Source organism: Parasteatoda tepidariorum, chromosome 6 (genome assembly GCF_043381705.1).
Source record: "Parasteatoda tepidariorum isolate YZ-2023 chromosome 6, CAS_Ptep_4.0, whole genome shotgun sequence".
In the NCBI taxonomy this organism is placed as follows: domain Eukaryota; kingdom Metazoa; phylum Arthropoda; class Arachnida; order Araneae; family Theridiidae; genus Parasteatoda; species Parasteatoda tepidariorum.
The window spans coordinates 19326606-19346371 of NC_092209.1; the positions used below are offsets into that span (position 1 = coordinate 19326606).

Here is a 19766-nt window from a genome sequence, read left to right on the forward strand (position 1 = left end):
AATTTTTTAGTTAGATCTTGAACTAAGGACGAAAGAAATTCATTTTCCAATTTTAACCTTTTGATAACTGAATCAAATTCTTAAGTGGTAAAATTGAAATGTTGAATACGTTTCGTGAAACTGGTCAGCAAATTTGAAAATGGAAGTCATGAAACTAAAATGATTTTTAAGGTTAAAGACTCAACAAATAATCGCCTGAAAGTTTATTGCGGTTGCAAATTATAGTCTAATTATCAGAGCAGTGTAAAAATTACAAAAACTTACGAAAATAAACTTTACAAAACTATGAAAAAAATGTATTTTATTCAAAAAACATACAAGTTTTTGCAGTAATAGTGACAATTTCAAATATCAAACAAATCACCTGCTTAACCTGAAATTAAATGTATTTATATTAATGAACACTCACAAGAAAGAAAAATACAATTTTTAAAAAACAATCTGTTGGGTACTTACGAGTTTAAGACCTGGAATAGTTGTCAATACCAAAGTTAACAAATTTTCTCGGATTATTACAGTTTTGGTTGAAAGTGTGCTCCAGCCAAGAAGTTTCTAAGACCTTCGTAACTGTTGATTGAGGATCATCAATGTGGCCTGAAACATTAAAATAAAACTGATGTAACTTTTGAAAATTTTTCTTCTAAAAGTTCAACATTACTTTGATATTGTTTCACACAGAGGTTCGTTTTGATTGGAGATGTATTAAACAGTACTCCGATCTTTCAGAAAATACAGTTATTTTTGTCTCGAATGACAGTGTAGAACACAAAACACTGGCTTTGAAGCCGCAGACAGTTCAATGAACTCACTAGAAACTCGCAGACCAGAACACTGTTGCCTGACACAAGCAGATTAATAATCTCTACTCTGCGAGGCACACTTTTATTTATATAGGCTAAGTGACGATGCCCCGAAACCTTCAACACAACTGTAGAAGAAAACTCGCACAACTTTTTAGTTGTTGGTCTTAGAGCAGTGATGGCTCAGGGGATAAAGCGTTCGCATTCCAATGAGAGGAACCGTGTTCGAATCCCAGCAATGGCTGGTCGGTAGGAATTCCAAATCCAGCTTGCACTGACCACAGTGCTGACGTGAAATATCTTCAGTTGTAGTCGGATCGTGGGTTAGAGGCCTCTTGTCTTTAGGCAAACGTGGGAGGTTCTCGTGGTCTTCCTCTCCATGTAGCGCAAAAGAGGATTAGTTCCATCAAAAAATCCTCCACGTTGGCAAATTTCTCCCAATACTTGATCCAGGAGTTTCTTTCTCTTCTGGATTAGCTTCAAACTTTCAAGGCTACGTAGGTGAATATTAGTAATCGTAAACCTGACGATTATAAACGATTAACGACGATTATAAAATAAAATATTGGTCCTACTGCTTTGAAACTCGAAATTTCCAGAACAATCATTTAGTTTGCCAAGATTAGCGCGTAATCAATATCTTGATCGAGGCAGAAATTTCTCTTGACAGAAATTTTCAATTCACTGAAGAATTTCTCGAGATATGAGAAATACCCAAAAAATTAAGTTAACCATAAAAAGGTCGGAACTTTGGACCCCTCTCCTGACCTAACTATTGTGACTATATTTCTCAGATTGCAGATACCTCCTTCATTTTTGAGGTCAAAAATACGAATCAGACTGGGAAAAAAGCAGGGCTATATTTATTCAGAGAAAATAAGTTTTTGTATCTGGTCTGTGAACTTAAAATATCGTCTACAGTAATTAATTAGCATATTTCAGATCGCCTTCTTGAACCATTAAGATTGAGTCTTAGAACATAAAGATCTGATCATAGATTATAAATTATTCATCGTGATCCGTTTTTTATTTTGCGCACTGCACATTGCAGAACAAAAATACAAGAAAAATTGTGGCGAATAAAATCATCGCCAAGTCGACATAAAAAATAATGCAACCCTAGACCGGCAGAACGTTTTTTGCAGTGTGGCGCCGTGCAGGTAAATAATAAAGTTTTGTTTTAATCCAAAAATGTGATGCTTTCTAAGAGCAAAATGCTCGTTTGATTAAATCTTTAGACGATCTAATATGGATAAACAAATAATTGTTCCATAAAATCAACATTTTTCATTTAAAATTAGTTTAAATATTTATGTTAATATCAAAAGCCAAAGTGGGCCTTTGTTATATGAGTAGACTTTGAATTACACTAGATCTACAGCTGCTACATGCAATACTTCAAGTCAGTATATGGAAATCAAGTCTTATGATAATTGTTTAGAACTGAAATACTCACCAGTCCAACCTCTAATTTTGTTGGATGATGCAGCAATGAAACCAAGAGCTGTATATGTTTGGTTGCCATCGAATCTTCCAGCTGCCACCACTCCATTTTGTCCATCCCCATTGTGCGTGCCTAATAAATAAAGAGAGTTATTTTATTTTTACAAACACAAGAAAAATGAAGTACTACAAATAATAAACGGAGCCTAATCAGAGGCATTTGTGACGTCAAACAGTCGAAATGGCACCAAATTTGATCATATTTGAATTTGTTCGGAGGTTATACTCCCGAGAAAAAAAATTCATAGTTTAAAGAAAGCAAAGCAAACAGTTTTATGTATAGAGTGCAGAAAAAAAATTGAACCACCGTGAATGACTTGATATTTTTTTTCCCAATGGCAGGCACTGAATTTGAATCTTTGCCTATACTATGCCAGAATTGTTGCTCATTTCGCGTTACCCAGTGGGCACCTGTGAACCAAAGTCGCGGAGGCGAGCAACATTGCCCACGCCACACTGCCACAAACCCGTTTATAGGGGGGGGCCACATTCACACATCATACACACACACAACAGAGGACAGCACAGAGAGAGAGAGAGAAACATCCATGCCCAGAGCGGGATCCGAACCCGCAGCCTATGGCTTCGCAGTCAGGCACGCTAACCGCTCGGCCACCAGGCCGGCGAATGACTTGATATAATGGTTGCAAAAAGTAAAAATAACATTAAGGGGTCCAAACATTAGAGCGCTCTCTTTACTAAACTATTGGGAGCATATTTCCCAGATTTCAGCTACCCATTATATTTCGTTAGTCAGAAATCTGAAGCCATCGAAAAATAAGTTATGTTTATTCAGAGTAAGTGCGTTTTTGTGTTTGATTTTGTATTTTTTTTTCCAATGCCCACCTGTGTTAACATCCGTCAGTTCAGGCATATACAGGGCGATTTTTGCTTGCCTCTCTTTCAGGGGTACCATATTAAGTGGGTCAACGTCGCTCCCACAGTGAGAACAGATAGTATGGAGAAGGAAAGAACATCCACGCCTTGCCCGGGATTCGAACCCAGAACCTTTCTGATGCAAGGACAGTTCCCTGCCCCCTACACAGGCCGGTTGGCTGATTTTGTATCTTAAAATATCGTCTATACTAATAAATTAGCATATCTGAGACTCACTCTTTCGAACCATTACTATTGAGTCCGTTCTAGAACGTGAAGATCAGATTATAGGATCAAGAGTTATTCAGGGTGGTCTATTTCTTATTTTGCTTACTATATAACAAACAATAGCAGTTGCGTTTTTACAATCATTTTTAAATTTTAGTTTGCAAATAATTTTTGGCTATGATTAAAGTCTGCAGGAAATTTGGGCTTCAAATATTATTTAATGCGTCGATCACTTAGAAAATTACTGTTTGAGAAATAAGAAACCAATGTAATGTAAGAAACATTACATCTTACATAATTAAGGTAAGAAACAAACTTTCTTTTCATATTATTTACCTTTCCAAGTGCCCTGCTCTTGAACCTCAGTAATGTCGAAAGAATCTCCAGAGTTAGATCTCCACTTTCCTTGAAGTCCTGAAAACAGAAGTCTCAATTTATTGAAATTATTGAAAATTGCATAAAATTTTAGTATAAAAACTGAATTTTTTTCATTTAAACCGTAAGTTAAATGAAAGCCAAAAAAAAAATCATGTTGGAGTTCATTTAACAATGAAAGATTTTAAATGCATTAGCTCTGCCTATAAATAGTGCCTTTTTATTTGAATTTACTGAGTCGTGTACATGTTGTCGTCATTGGTGAACTTATTATTTTGGACTAAACTCAAAGGACGCATTGAAGAAAAAGGTCAATCTTGAAATACGTATTTTAAAAAAAATAATATTGTTAGAATGCGCTTTTAAGAAAAGAGGTCTAGCTTGATATTTTCGCTTGAAAAATGGACATGGCTCAAAATGAGCTCTAAAGAAAATTGAGTTATTTAAGGAAATGGAAATCGCATTTAATTTAAGATTTTATTTACTACTGTTATGAGTATTATATTTTTATTTGTAATATTGTATATCTGTGCTATATATTTATTAGTGAATTGCGATTATTCGTAATTTTTTAATAATAAATTAAGCAAAATCGATCTTATATGCGAATTTCTTCAAAAGTTACGTAGGTGTTACAAATTTGGTTCCCTGTTTAACGTTTTATTTACTAACCACCGTTGAACAGTTAACACAATTGTAAGTTGGCGACTATCAATCTTCAAGTCCGTGGCCTTGTAATTTTGAACACAAATTACAATTCCACGGAGTTGCCTCGTAATATGGAAAGGGGAACTCTTGGATCAAGCATTGGGACAAACAAGTTGTCAAGGAAGATTTTTTGATGAAACTAACCCACATTTGCTTTACATGGAGAGAAAAACCATGAAAACTCTCCAAGATCAGCCCACGAGGAGAGGATTCTAACTCATGATCCATCTACCACTGAGGATATTTTACGTCACCAATGTGGTTGAGCAGAATTCGTATAAACCAGCCACCGTTGTAACTTGAACCTGGGTAACCTCTCTGGAATGCGAACACTCTTCCCCTGGGCAAAGCTGTCGAGTATTTTTTGCAAACGTAAGCATTAAGCTTTGTTCGTTTAATTGTACGCGCTTTTCACTTATATCCATTCTTGTTTTTCAAATACTTGTATGAAGCTATGTCTATTTCTTTAACATTGCCTTTTCAGCTAAATCCAAAATAAAATATTTATCAGCATAATGTTAACGTAAATCGTACGATTGAAAATTACACTTGTAAAATTATATCTTAAAACTAAAACTTGAAGAAATTTATGGAACACTACACATAAAAGCTGCATAATTTAATAAAGTTACAAAAGTAACGCAAACTTATTGCCTTTATTTTGGCTCTTCTTAATGGTTTACTACTTACTGTTTTCGATAAGTTTAGTTAACACTAAACATACCAACACTGAACATACTCACTTTTTACAATAAAATGCAATATACAATGACCGGTCTTTTGACCTATTATAGCATGTTTAATGTTAAACACTAAGATTAAAGAACGTTAATTCAGAACAATAATTACCTGAAGATGATACAGAACCGTCTCTCACAGAGCTTTGAAGAACCTATGAAAGGAAATAATTAATGATAATAGAAAGCTGATTTTGAACTCGAACACAAATAACACTCATTTTTTGTTTCATTTACGCATGTACTTGATTTTACCTAATTCGAGAATGGAGATTCAAATTTTTAATCTTGATGTAAAAATTGCATAGTTTCTCAAATAAATTATATTTTTAATTTGTTCTAATAGCGAGAAAATTTCTGTTACCATTAAATTTGTAACCAAAAATATTTAGGAGATTATCGTTTGGTATATTTATTTTTTCGTTTTATACAAAAAGATTGTGATTCGCGCACTTTTCAGAGATAAAAGGGAAAAGAAAAACGTCCTAAAAATGACAGTGCGTTTTTTTTTTTAATTTTCCCTGATTATTTTTTAATTTTGTTTTTACTGTGAGTAATAAGATAAATAAATTTAGAATTAAAAATATTTATAAAACTATGATTTGCTAAATTAGTTTTATCGTTTTAGACAAATAGCTTGCGACTCACTCAGTCAGTTTCAGAGAAAAAGAGGGAAAATGTCGTAAAAATGACATTAAATGTTCTTTTTTTTAAAAAAAATTTCTTGATTTTTGAGTTAATTTTTCTTTATTGTGATTGATGACACAATTTTTCAATAAGGTTAAAGTTAACCTACATATCAAATGTATAGATTTAATGTATTTAAATAAAATCTTAATGAGTTTTGAAACACGTTTTTTGCCAGTATATTGACAGCTAAATAAATATAACTGCCGATTAAATTAGTAATGTTTTATAACTGTTTCCTATTTATGCATGAACAAAAGAAATCATCTAAATCTCAACAAATAAATAAAAGAATACGCACTTTAAATTTCGACTAACGAATATGGGGAAAGGAGGGCGAATTTCCACATTCGATCCCCTCTAGGCGTCCCAGGAATTGAGGAAAACTAGATTTTAATTTGGTATCGCTAAACATGCATCTTTTGAAAGTATTTAACACGAGTATTTTAAGATATTTTAGCCAAGACTCATTTCTTGAAAAATTTCAACCGTTTCCATTCTTTTTGGACACCCTGTATAGTATATTAATTAATGCTTACTTGATTTGCCTCTTCTACTGCACTCTCTAATCTCCAAAATGTATCCTGGTTGATTCTGGTAGTCATCCATCTTTTTTTAACTGGTTGATAAGAACGCAAAACCCATGTTGTGAAGATTTTTTCCCTTCCACCACAAACAATACACTCTCCTGAAATTACAATTCGATCATTTTTATGACAAAATCCATTGCAAAATATCTAAAATAAATCATTATATTTAGATAGGTTATTCCGCAATGCCAGCCCATAATATGTATGTTTATAAGGATTGCCAAAATTGAGTTAATTCGCTAGCTAGCATTTAAACAAGTTATTAAGAAAAACTTTAAAGAAAACATACGATTCGTCAATATGGAAAGCAAATTCAAAAGCATTAAAGCTTCTTTTATTTTTATTTTATTTTATAACCGTCGTTGAACAGCAGAATCAATTTTGAGTTTACGACTACTAATGTTCAACTCCGCAGCCTTGTAATTTCAAATACAATCCAGAATTTATCGATGGAAAATAATGAAGTAAAAAAACACACAAATTAGTGATCGCAAACTAATATTGAAATGTATAAAAAACAATACGATAGCCCATTATCGAGGTCAATAAAGCAATAGAAGGGTTAAAACTATCAAAAAACAGCTTATTTGACAAATTGAACTTAAATAAGTTTTTTTTTCTTCTTATTATTCCTTTTTTTAGATCTGCCTTTCTGCTTCAACCACAAATAACATTGTTTTTAATTATTTTACTCCCTCCTTTGCACAAAATACAATCAAATCAACCGTATTCGGGATTTAAAATCGAACTGAGTTTCCAAAAACCAATTATTCATTATATGGTAATATACATGCTTCTTGTTTTTTAAACTAGTGAAGGAGATGTAATAATATAACAAGCACTTATTTTGCGATTAACTTTAAATCTGGAATGCATATAGAATTAGAAAAAATAATAATAATCTTACTTACCGACCCACGCTGTCAAAGAAGCTCCTTTGTTCCAAAGTACGTTAAATCCAACAAGTTTTCCATTTTCAACTGTTTTTATCATACCTGTAAAAGTCATGTTAGTTTTTTTTTCCTATAATCGTCATAAAAGGAAAATAATTCATGAAGTTTATGATTACAATTATTTTATTTTAAAAAATAAAAATACAACAATTTGATAAAAATTGTTTTTAGATTTAAATGCATAGAAAAGTTCAAATTTTGCTAGGGGTTTATTTTTTAAATTTCTTTGCTATTTTATTAAACATGTGAGGGGAAATAGATTTAAATATTTTCTTCGTAGAAAGAAATTTTTTACTACATTTATCTTCAATATTTAAAACAAGCGAGTAGTGCTTATTACAAAATTTATGCATCATTGATGTCAATAATAGTAAGAAGACTTCTTACATCTTCCCTGTAAAGAGTACATTTTCTCCATTAATTTTGCTTTTAAGTAGCTTATTTTTTATTTCTTATAGCTTATTTTTATAGTTTTTATTTTATTTATATTAGTACCTATTACCAAAATTAGTTAAGCATTATTTTTTATTTTATTTTATGACCGCCGTTGAACAACCGACCCAATTTTTGGGTTTACGACTACTAATGTTCAACGCCATAACCTTGTAATTTTGAACCAATCCAGAAGACAAGGAAACTCCTGGATCGGTACCCCCAGAGATATTGATTTGTTATGGGAATATGGAGGACTTTGAAACTCGACAGATTTAACGTGCATCAGTCACCATTTACTACACGGGGAGTCTTTGACCGGCGGAGACCGAACCCATGAACTCTTGGACATGGGCCCGGCACCCCACTGACCAGGCTATCCAGTTAAGCATCATTGACGTCAATAATAGATTGTTAAAAAAAAAAATCGTTAAAATCGTCAATCTCGTAAACGAATAAGTATACCATTTCTTAATTAATTTTGCCTTTTGTGCATAACTTAATTACTTTACTGCAGTCAGTAACTATTACCAAAATTATCGTAGTAATATCGGCTTTTTTTTACATTTATCTTCATACGAATTAATACCATTTCTCCTTAATCTAGCTTTTCAGTATAGAGAATTTTTTTGAATTTCAAATTCCGTTGATTTTAAATTGCTTAGTTTTATAATAGTATGTTTTAAGAACATGTCCGCAAACAAAATAAACACATGATTTCAAATTACATTAGAAATACTAATTTGTATTGTAATCCACCCATGCTATCGCGATCACGTTGATCACAGAGTAATCTGGCATAACAAATAAAAAATAATGAAGTATTTCAATAAACAAACGAATTTTAATTAGATTATAAGCACATTTTTAACTCAATAAACAAATTTTTTTATTCGAACTATAAGCTAGCAAACAATGATGTCTTTAAAATATTTATTAAAACTGAATAGTCTCTAGTTTAATTTAAAGCCAATGAAAACATTCATTTTTTAAATGTTGTTGAATTTAAAAATCTAACCAAATTTGAAAATCAGACTTCGTTATTCGTTTATAATTGTACTCATTTAGCTTTTTGTAGAATTTCGTAATTTTATCTGGATCTGCAATCTGGAACTGACACAGAAACACACACACTATATTTTTATTTTATTATATGTATAGATTATTGTAGAATATTTAAATTTATACCTCGTACAATTTTTATAAATCTTCTCCCGATTTCAGATATAAGAATTGATAATGAGTTTAAAATTATATTATAAGCCCTTAATAATAAAGATACCTACTTTGAAATTGAATTAATTTTATTAAAATAAAAGAATAAAACGAAGCACTGATAAATTTTAGAATGAAGTTATCACTGTTACCTGGGTCTTCGCTGTTATGATTAATTAGATATTTATCTCTGAAATGATAAACCTGCGATATTTTAAAACTAGAGTGGCAAACAACACTGTCTCCGCATAAATGTCCTAACGAATTATTTCATATACAGGATGTCCAAAAAACTCATGGTGCATACGTTTCGGGTTGATGGAAGGCCACTAGATAGGCACAAATCATCATACAATCCATGGTAAAGTCGTAAGACGTTATAGCTCGAAAAATACTTTTTTCGTGAAATGATGGGAAACACGACAGTCAGAGATGGAATGAAAATAAATCGATAAAATCAAGGAAAACATTAATCAAAAAAATGCAATTAAACAACAAAGTTCACCATCACAGGAACTGCTTAAAATTGCGACCGCCAACATTAACGCAGGCTTCACACATTCGTAGATCAACTTCTCAGCCTAGTAATTTTGAGCCCAATCCAGAAGACAAGAGAACTTTTGAGTCAAGTATTGAGGTTCAAGTATTGAGGTTTGATTATCTTCGTGGAGGACTTTATGATGGAACTAACCCGCATTTGCGTTTCATGGAGAGGAAAACCATGAAAGCATCCCATGCTTAGCTCGACAGCAAGGGGACTAACCCATGATCCGTCTACCACTGAGGATATTTTAAGTTAGCACTGTGATCGGTGAGAGCCTGGTGCTGTATTCGTATCGATCAGCCATCGTTGGAATTAGAACCCGGTACGCCTCATTATCGTAGATGAGGCTCTTCCTATGACTCCAAAAGAAAAAGTTCAGACACAAAATTAATAGCACAGACCCAAAAGAAAACTCCGCACCCTCCTGGACGCTACGATTTGCTTTCATACCATAGATTGTATGGTGATTGAGTTTTTTTTTTTTTTTTTGGACATTCTATATATACTGTTAATTCCTGAATAATGTTGCGTTTTTAAAGTTAAGTGGATTGAAGCCATCAGCAATGATGGAAAAGTGAAAGCTGTAGATAAAATATCCCCGAATATTTGTGTAAATGACATGATATAAGTCTAGTTTAATGAAAGTTTTGTGAGCTCCAGCAGGCGCACGCTTTTTGTCCCTTCTTCTAAATTATTCATATAGCTATTCATATAGCCAACTTTCAGAGTTTTTATGCTACATTTATGAAACTCACAGTATTTACTTATAATATCTTTAAAAAGCTATATACAAAATTTCATGTAATTTGATTAATAATTTTTAAAGTTATTGAACTTTTAAAATTTTAAAATAGCATAAAATCCGATAAAGTCAAAACACTCCACGCGGCTTAAAATTCACCGCAAAATCATACTTTTTTTTTATATGACTCGTTTTTGATTTCCAAATAAAAGTTACCATCATTCAGTGGCCAATTACATTGCTCTAGCTCAAAAAACACATTTTTTATGTATTTCATGAAAATTTCAGGAAAAATTTCAAAAATCTTAAACTTTTTTTACTATAAACAAATTTTATCAAAGTTCTTGGTAACAAAACATGGTAAGTTTTAATTGCATACATACATAGTACACATAAAACAAGTTTCAACCAAAAAAAAAAAAAATTGAGACTCATGGAGCATTTCGAATACACATAAATTCGTCAAAATTTCATTTTGAGAAAATAGCATTTTTTTAAATGTATTTAAAATAACACTATTAGCTGTGTATAATATCTAAAAAAATGACTAATTAAGCATTTATCTGTACTTTTATCTCCATTATTATGTTAAAAGGGATGAAAATCCAACTTAATATGCGCCTATGAAAAGAAATACACAAACGTACTCAACAAGCATATTTACTTATTCAAAATTTAATGCAAATAAATTCACTAAAGTAAAAACTAAAGTAAAATAGTAAGTAAAATAAAGTAAAGTAATCACTAAAGTAAAATAAGTTAGTAAGCATGAAATTAATTTATTTTAAAAAATATGAATGATATATCAAACGAAAAATGAAACATTGATTCAATTATAAATGTAAAAACTAATTGTGTGCGAGTCAAATATAGAAAATTTTCTTAAAATCCTCCCGCACAATAGGAGGCTCCTTCTGATCTTACATAATTTTGATCATCACTAATTTTCTTGTATTTTGAATAATATAAAGCTCTTTTAGGCTGCTTCAAGTAAATCGGCTGCTTCAAGCTACCGACTTCTGTTTTCTGAATGTAAACAAGGGGGCGTGGCCAAATAAAATCCTCATAACTCAGTAAAAAATGGTTCGATTTCCAATTTTTTTTTGTTTTGTTTGAAAGCTTATAACGTCTATTTTTTGAAATAATAAAAATCTCAAAATCGAAATTTTGGTCACTTTTTTTCAAATTTGAAGGTTCCCTGTACTTACCCGAAATTTTTGAAGATAATCTGGCAGCTCCTTGAGTGCTTTCAACAGCAGTATGGTAAGTTCCTGTGAAAACATCACCAGTGACACTCTCTATAGTCATATTTGAATTTAATTGATTTCTCCATGTCCCTGTCAAATCAGTGCACAATGCTGAAAAATAAAACAAGTTTTCAATAAAATGTTTTTAAAATTTAATCAATAGAACAAAATTAATGCAATGCAATACTGATGCAGTTTGTAACAAAATTAGTTTAGAGGGAATTTAATCAATGTTTTCAAATGACAAATCGATTGTGTTTCAGTTAACCCTTTGATGCAGATAGGACACCTGTGTCTACTTATTTTTATGACTCTTTAAATACAAGTAAAAACATATTTTGGTGTATTTTGAATTATAAAAAAAGTCTAATAATTACTGAAAAATCTGTTAGATTATCGGAATTACATTTGTATTAAAATATAACATTAAAAAAAATTATTTAAAAAATTATCATTCATATTCAAATATTTATCCATTGATTTTGTAAGTTAAGAAAATTTTGATAACTGTTTTTCTTAGATCTAAATTACTGCAAATAAGTGTGAATTTGAAAAATTATCGATTGAAAGTGTACCATGTTTGGAAGGGTTTTACCTTTAACGCAGAAAAAGGCTCCAGTGTTTCACGCTATATTTCATAGAAATAAATTATTAAAATGTTATATGTAATATTTTTTTACCTACTTTGACTTAAATTAATACAAAACACTGAAAACAAAACTATTGAAAATTTGTTTAATAAAATTTCAGCATCCAAAGGTTTAAGTAAACAAGTAGGCAGGTTAGCATATAGTAGAAAGTTCTGCCGTATTCGAATTTTACCAAAAATGAAGTAAAAAAACATACACACTGAGATTCGCATCAAACTCTAAGCTTGAAAAAAAAACTTAACCAAAACTTGGCAAAGCATTTACAAGGAAGATGAGATTAAAAACTTTAGTTTTATTGCTGAAGAAAACAGAAAGGAGAGGAAAAATTTCCCAGATTGATAAGATTTTAATACTGTTAGTGTTAGTTTTTATTGTATTTATTTATTGCTTAAATATTGATTTGTGACCTCTAGAGTTTTTATTCCTACAACAAGTAGCTACGAAATGGTTAATATCAGGGTTTAAGTATCAGTTACCACACTAACCGACTTTCCTTTTAATTTAACTAATACTGATTAAATTGATGAAATTTATACTAATTTTAGAACTATATCTACTTTACCCTACACTGGAGTAAAATGAATAGATAAAAACTTGTTCTTTTTTGTGGATTACTGTAAGAAAGCAATCGAACAAAATTGATAAGTTTTGCTTCATATTTAATCTCCATGAATCCAATGTACATAAAATGCATTGAAATTTTCAGTAAATAAACTAAATAGTTTGATTTTATAAAAAGAAGCTTCTTTATTAAAAAAAGCTCGATTTAATACCCAGTTTACCCACTCTAATCCTATTTTTAATAGAACCAATTACGGTGACAAACTTGAAGGTTGAAAGCATCACCAATAAGTTTGTTTCATCGGCCGAAAATAGAACATTTGAAACTTCTTTTCTAATAAATTCTAATGGTCTCGCTAAAATGACGTGAAAAAGTGCCCGACAGCAGGAACCCTCCAGAACGGCAGCAGCACTGTAGATTATTACAGCATTTGCTGATTAATTTTAATTTTTTTATTTTTTATTTTATGAAGCAAACAAACAAATTAAGAAAAATTGCTGAAATTCCTTTTTAAAAGATCTCCAAACTTAATTTTTTAAAAAATTAAAAATCTGAATTAAAAGAACACCTAAAGGCACAAAAATTAAAGATTTTTTTTCTTTTACTTGATTACAATCAATACTGTACGGGGATTTATTCCATATTTTTAGTAACATTGAATAAAATTAAATTTAAATTCAAACATAATAATTTTTAGTATAAATTTTAAAAACCATATGTCTGCAAATTTTACTACATGTATGTTAGATTTAACTGAATTGTTACAATAGTAATGTCTTTCTTACTACGTTGCGATCGCGCACAAATTTTTATTTTTGAAGATAGGGCTGATTTACTACGTAAACTCTGCTACCGAGATGTACTGTAACAAACATAACATCAATTTGCTAACGGCGGTAATGCAAAACTAAATAAATTAAACATTAAATCGTTATATTTAGGATAATTACTTACAAAATACAAAATTTAAAAAAAAAACTAATATTACAAATCCCTTTTTTGCTTTTTCTACTTTCTCAAATAAATTTATGCAACTACTATTTACAGCTTGCTCAATAAATTACTTTACTTGCAATCAATTTATTACTTACCAATTGCTTGAGATGCACTCAGAATGAAAACAATAGCTCCAATTAATTTCATTGTAATTTTTCTGATGCACTTGACTAAAAGTTTATAGAAAGCAACCTGAAAACGTTATTTATACCAACTGAAATTTAAGAAGTGGCGCTGGTGTTTTTCGAACAACAGTTATTACGATTTCGTTGGGCAATAGTTACTTATGATAAACCATATTACTTTCACTTTCATTCATTTGACAGGAAATTTGTCAACAAAAAAGGTGACCTTAGGGCATAAGGCTATTAGGATGTCTTCTCAGAATGTCTCTTTTTAGTTCTTCAGGAAACTGATTACAAACTGTTGGAATAACATCCTATATCATTTGATATTTATGTCATTCATTTTAATAAGTTCCGTTCGAAAGTGAAAGTGCAGTAAAATTTTTACCCTTCGTGGCGTGATATCTAACAGGTTTTTTCATTTACGGTACATTAACAGCAATTTAAGATAAAAATTTATCTGTAAGCAAATATTTTGTATTCATTTTAAACTCTTTGAAATATATCTGCCATTTGCGTAAAAACCACTGGTGGATCAAAGTGATAATTTATAAACTAAGTAAACATAAACTGAAATGATTCTGGAAAATATAAAGATGCCAGCCGATTATGCGTTAGCGACTGTCTTCTAATTGTTTTCAATATAAACACTAGTCCCTAAAACCCATTGTTTCTCAATTGCTGGGCCGCTAACCTATACGGGTCCATGGTCCAATATTTGTATTAAAATTAATATAAATTTTGCTTATATTTAAATAGGTTTAGATTTAAAATATTTTCAATGTAAAGATTATGTGAATTATGTGAAACAAAGTGGCCAAAATATTGTTAAAGTGCCACAAATTACTGACCTTACAGGTCCGCGATAAACCAGCACTGACTTTATAGCTTTATTTAGAATTGCATGCACTTGCAGGCTTGTTTGCTCAATTTAGGCTTATAAGCCTTTGTCAAGTAGAAGGACAAATTGAACAATTCAGAGAAGGACATCACAAAGAATATATCTTGAGTTACAGCGGAATTTAAACCCGCCATCACGATATTGTCATATTTAATGATCGAGATATTGTCATATTTGATGATCACGATATTGTCATATTTGATGATCACGATATTGTCATATTTGATGATCGAGAAATTGTCATATATGATGATCACGATATTGTCATATTTTATGATCTCGATATTGTCATATTTGATGATTGCTATATTGTCATATTTGATGATGACGATATTTTCATATTTGATGCACCTATGTGTATTATCGGAAAACGTTTCAAACCCAGCGTTGTTCTACTTGCTGACGAATTTGGTGTCATGGTTTCTATAACCTAAAATTACTAATATACTTTTATATGTTTATAAAAATTTGTCATATATTTTTATGTAAAAATATTATGATATATTTTTATAAATAAATTGTATGGCCCATTTAATGATACTTGTAATAAATTATTTGAGTTCCTCATCGAAATTGTTAAAAGAAAATCATTATTCTAATTGTCATGCATTTCATTTGTGTTCAGATGAACATAGTTCACACAACAATCAACAAAGAACAATCATTAAGGAACAATACAACAATAATGGTTTATTTTCCTCAAAACTTCAAAAGTATTGACTAAAACGAAACGTACATTGTAAATTGTAATGCATTAATGATCATTAATATTTTTTTATTTTAAATATATATTTAATTTAATATATATTTATATTATAATAAAATATATATTTATTTTAAATATATATAAACATAAACCAGTATTATATCAGTCAGGATGGCCAGAAAAAAACCTCTGACTCTGAATTTTCCTGATTTTTAAAACTGGAAGCATAAATGTTAAAAGGTTCACTTGGGCCTTATTTTTATATGCGATTAAAGTTGAAAATAAAAAATTAGTTTTTATAATTTCTTTAGNAACTTTGTTTATTCTTTTTCAACTACTATATATATATATATACATGAGAATTCTGTCATATTTCTGAACACTGAAGTTAGCATCTTAAAATGGAACATTTCTACTAATATTAATTTAAATTTACTACCACTATTAGAAATTTCTAAGACCCATGAGAACCCTGTATATCAGAGATTTCCAACCTTTTTTTTTTCTTATGCTCCCTTTCACATTATAATTGGATACCTGCAAGTCATGGTAAGTAAATCATGGCAATAGTAGATTCAGAAAGTTCAACACAAAGCGTGACGTCTGTGTTCTTTAAATTAAACGTTTTTTTTCCCTCCAAGTTCTAGTGATTATTTTTCAAATCCAGGTAATTGTCTATTTCGTTATGATTCGCTTATTAACGAAAAGTTCTGACATAAAACTAAAGTTACTGTATATTTTGAAACCAAAATGTTCTGTATTTTTGTGGGAAATATCGACGTTTGAAAAGATCTAAACAATGATGAATGAGAATAAATTACGAGGGTTGGCGTGAGGAGGGGGTGGAGGCACCTAGTGCTATAAAAAGTTAAATTGAAAAGCAGTAGATTGTAACTTGGCAGTATTTAAAGAAAACTAGCAATGAAGAAAAATGCGCTTAAATAAATGAATATTTAAAGAATAATTGATATTCGGAAAACTGAATAATAAAAATAACTGAATAAAAAAAAAATGCACGACAGTCAGATATACGACAGATTCTGCGACATAAAAAAGGAAACATTATGAAATAATGGCAAATCTTATTTTTGTTATTTTTACTTACTTAATAAAAAATCTGAGGCGAAATGACTTCGTTTGATCAATTTTTGAAAATAAAAAACGATTTCTGGAATAATATCAAAAATGAAAAAAAATGCTGTTTCGTGAGACTTCTGTATGTGTTTTTAATACTATAATATCCATTTTCCAACTTATAAGCTAATAATAGAAAATCATTCTTACATGAATTATATTTCATTCCAGTTTTCAAACTCGCAGTTCCTTATTTGAAAAATAGTGCAAAACCTAATACAATCCTGAGAATATTATAAATACATTTATAATAAAAAATATAGTGCATGTAATATAGACTAGGTTTATTGTAAATGCTGCCCAGAATCGTATAGACGTAATTCGAAAATTTTGTAGGCCACTGAGTTAGTCTCAAGTTATGCTCACTTAGTTAGTTCCAAATATATATTTTTTATAAACTGATCTCATTCCAGACTTTTTGGAATATCCAGTCTTTGAGAATTTACGAAAAATCTATCGATCATTTTTTGAATTTGTGAAAATCAAAAACTCAGGTCTATCCAGAGTTTTCGTAAAAAGTGATGTTTTTGATCAACTCATTTTCTGAATCTAAACTTACCGTAGAATATGGTTCTTTTTGCCTGTTGTTGTAAATAGGTAAAAATAATATTCTGGTTCTGTGTGGAAGAAAAAAATCCTGTCTTCAAAAGAGTTTACAAATAGTAAATTAAAGCCCTCCTCTACTCTGATTCTGAAACGAGAAATATTGTGAAAGGTTCGTTTTGGCGGGAAAATATTTTGTGAAGGATCAGCATTTTTTCATCAGCAAAAAATCTGATTAAAAAATATCTGCTAACGGACCCAAAATTCTCCTAAAATAATCCCTGGTGTATGTTTATTTCCTATTTCCTGTTAGCAGTTTAAAGGTACCTAATTCTAGGATTTTCAATTAAAGTTCAAGAGTAAGCCAGTACAGAACTATAAAAAAGTAATAATAGTTATTACGAATTTAGTTCGCAATTATGCAAATTATTAAGAAAGTTGCGTCGGCAATCGTTAAGTGGAAGCAACATTTAAATGCAATTTCATTAAAATTATTCCATTCGTATTGTAACACATTTTTTCGAAAGAATCGTAGTTTTTGAAATATCACTTTTACGAAGTGATAACAGTGAAATTATCTTGTTAAATTTTGTACATAAATTTTCTAAAACTTCTATTTAATTTTTCAAAGTAAAAAATAATAAAAAGTCTGAAGAACCTTCCCTTTTGACGATGCTGCTATGTTTTTGAGTTTCTGTTATACGATTTTAAATTAATGATTAAGCGCAAATAATTTGTGACAGATCTCTGTTATACGTTTAAATTATAATCATAGAATCAAAGAGCAAATTAGTTGTGACATATCTCTGTTATACGATTTTAAATTGTAATCATAGAATCAAAGAACAAATTAGTTGTGGCATATCTCTGTTATACGATTTTAAATTATAATCATGGAATCAAGGAACAAATTAGTTGTGACACATCTCTGTTATACGATTTTAAATTAAAATCATATTACAAATTAGTTGTAGCATGCCATTTCATATTAATAACATAGCTCAAATTATTTGTGATATATATCTGTTAATGAAATTAATGGCAGAGCACAAATTGGTTATTTCTACCAAACATCCAGTTTCAAATTCAGTTGTTAGGCTAACGAAACAAAAAATGTAACAAAAAATATAGTATACAAAAATTTAGGCAATTGAATTAAATAAATTGAATTAAGTAACTTGAAATACATGATTCATACTACATATTTCAAAATAAAAGATATTTCATCATTAATATTTTATCATAAAAGATATTTCCTCATAAAAAATACTTCATAAAAAATTTTTAATAAATAAAGAAATAAAGTATTCTGTAAAAAAAAAATTTTTTTTTAATCTAATTTTTAAAAAAATAAAGATTTGATATAGAATGCTTTTGTTAATTTTGGTACTAGAAAGTTACGCGCCTTCACTCGATATAAGTATTGGAATTTTTGTAATCGAAGTTCCTGTTTCGCTTAAAATATTTTCTTTTTAAAAAAAATAATTAAAACTTACAATTTTTAAATTTCATCAGAAATGATTTAGTATACTAGTTGTTTTTTAATATGTATCAAACGGGTTTCTTTAATTTTAATTTTTAAAAGAAGCTTTTACTGATCTTGCATAATGGTTGAGTTGAGTAAATTTATAACTTCTATCAAATTTGTATCATTAAACAAATGAAATAAAGAACTTTTAATAATTTTCAAAATAATATTTTTTTAAATAATAGATCAAACTAAAACTGAGTTTAGTAGAAGAACTTGGAAATAAAACTGCAGATGTTTTGAATCGAATTCACTCTAATTGTATCAAATTATTTTCGAATAAAAAAGGCTCGAGCTGACTTAAAAACGAATACTTTTTAATTGAAAGCGCAACGAAAAATCAGCATTTGGCGTATTGCAACAGATATTTTTACTTGAACTTGAACATAAACACACGGAGTGCCTTAAATGGATGCAGTACCTCTTGTCTGAGCTGAATTACAATTACATAATTATAATAAGCATAAAACTATATAATGTTTAAATTAAATGTTAAAATTTTTAATAAACTTAAGAAATTAGCTGCCAATTAAAGAATTTATATATTTGAAATATTTATTTAAAATAGGAAGCAAATTCCCAGAAAATTTATTATCATAAAAAATTTGTATTGATATAATTTTTATATTTAAGTAAAAGTTAAAAATGAAAAAATAATAGTAAATATATTTTTATTTTGGCTGCCCTATTTCTAACATCCATTTTATTTAATTCTTTTGAATGAACCTTTTTTAAAATGCGATTTGTTTATCCTTGACCTTGTAAGCATTCTAGATTAAGCAATTCTATTTAGCTTGAGAACTAACTTATTTCCACTCATCTCGAGAACACTTTCATCTGACAGCTGAAAACATTTTTATCATGGATATAATATTTAAAAAAAAAAATACGCTGCTCTCATGGATATTTGAGTGGGAGTATGTTGTCTACACAACGCCAAATAAATCTATAATAATAAAATGAAAAGTTAGTGTATATCTCTCT

At 29.8% G+C, this 19766-nt stretch overlaps 1 protein-coding gene across 1 annotated transcript; it reads right to left on the bottom strand.

Moving 5' to 3' along the window:
- Positions 1–284: 284 nt before the first annotated feature.
- Positions 285–14254, bottom strand: LOC107449661 (streptavidin-V2). Its single transcript, XM_016065263.3, has 9 exons — positions 13941–14254; positions 11599–11748; positions 7416–7499; positions 6454–6602; positions 5340–5382; positions 3744–3821; positions 2257–2376; positions 457–594; positions 285–373 (listed from the first exon to the last, which is right to left on the bottom strand). Exons 1-8 carry the CDS (start codon positions 13990–13992, stop codon positions 461–463), a joined length of 810 nt encoding a protein of 269 aa, XP_015920749.2. The 5' UTR covers positions 13993–14254; the 3' UTR covers positions 285–373; positions 457–460.
- Between the last annotated feature and the right edge of the window lie 5512 nt (positions 14255–19766).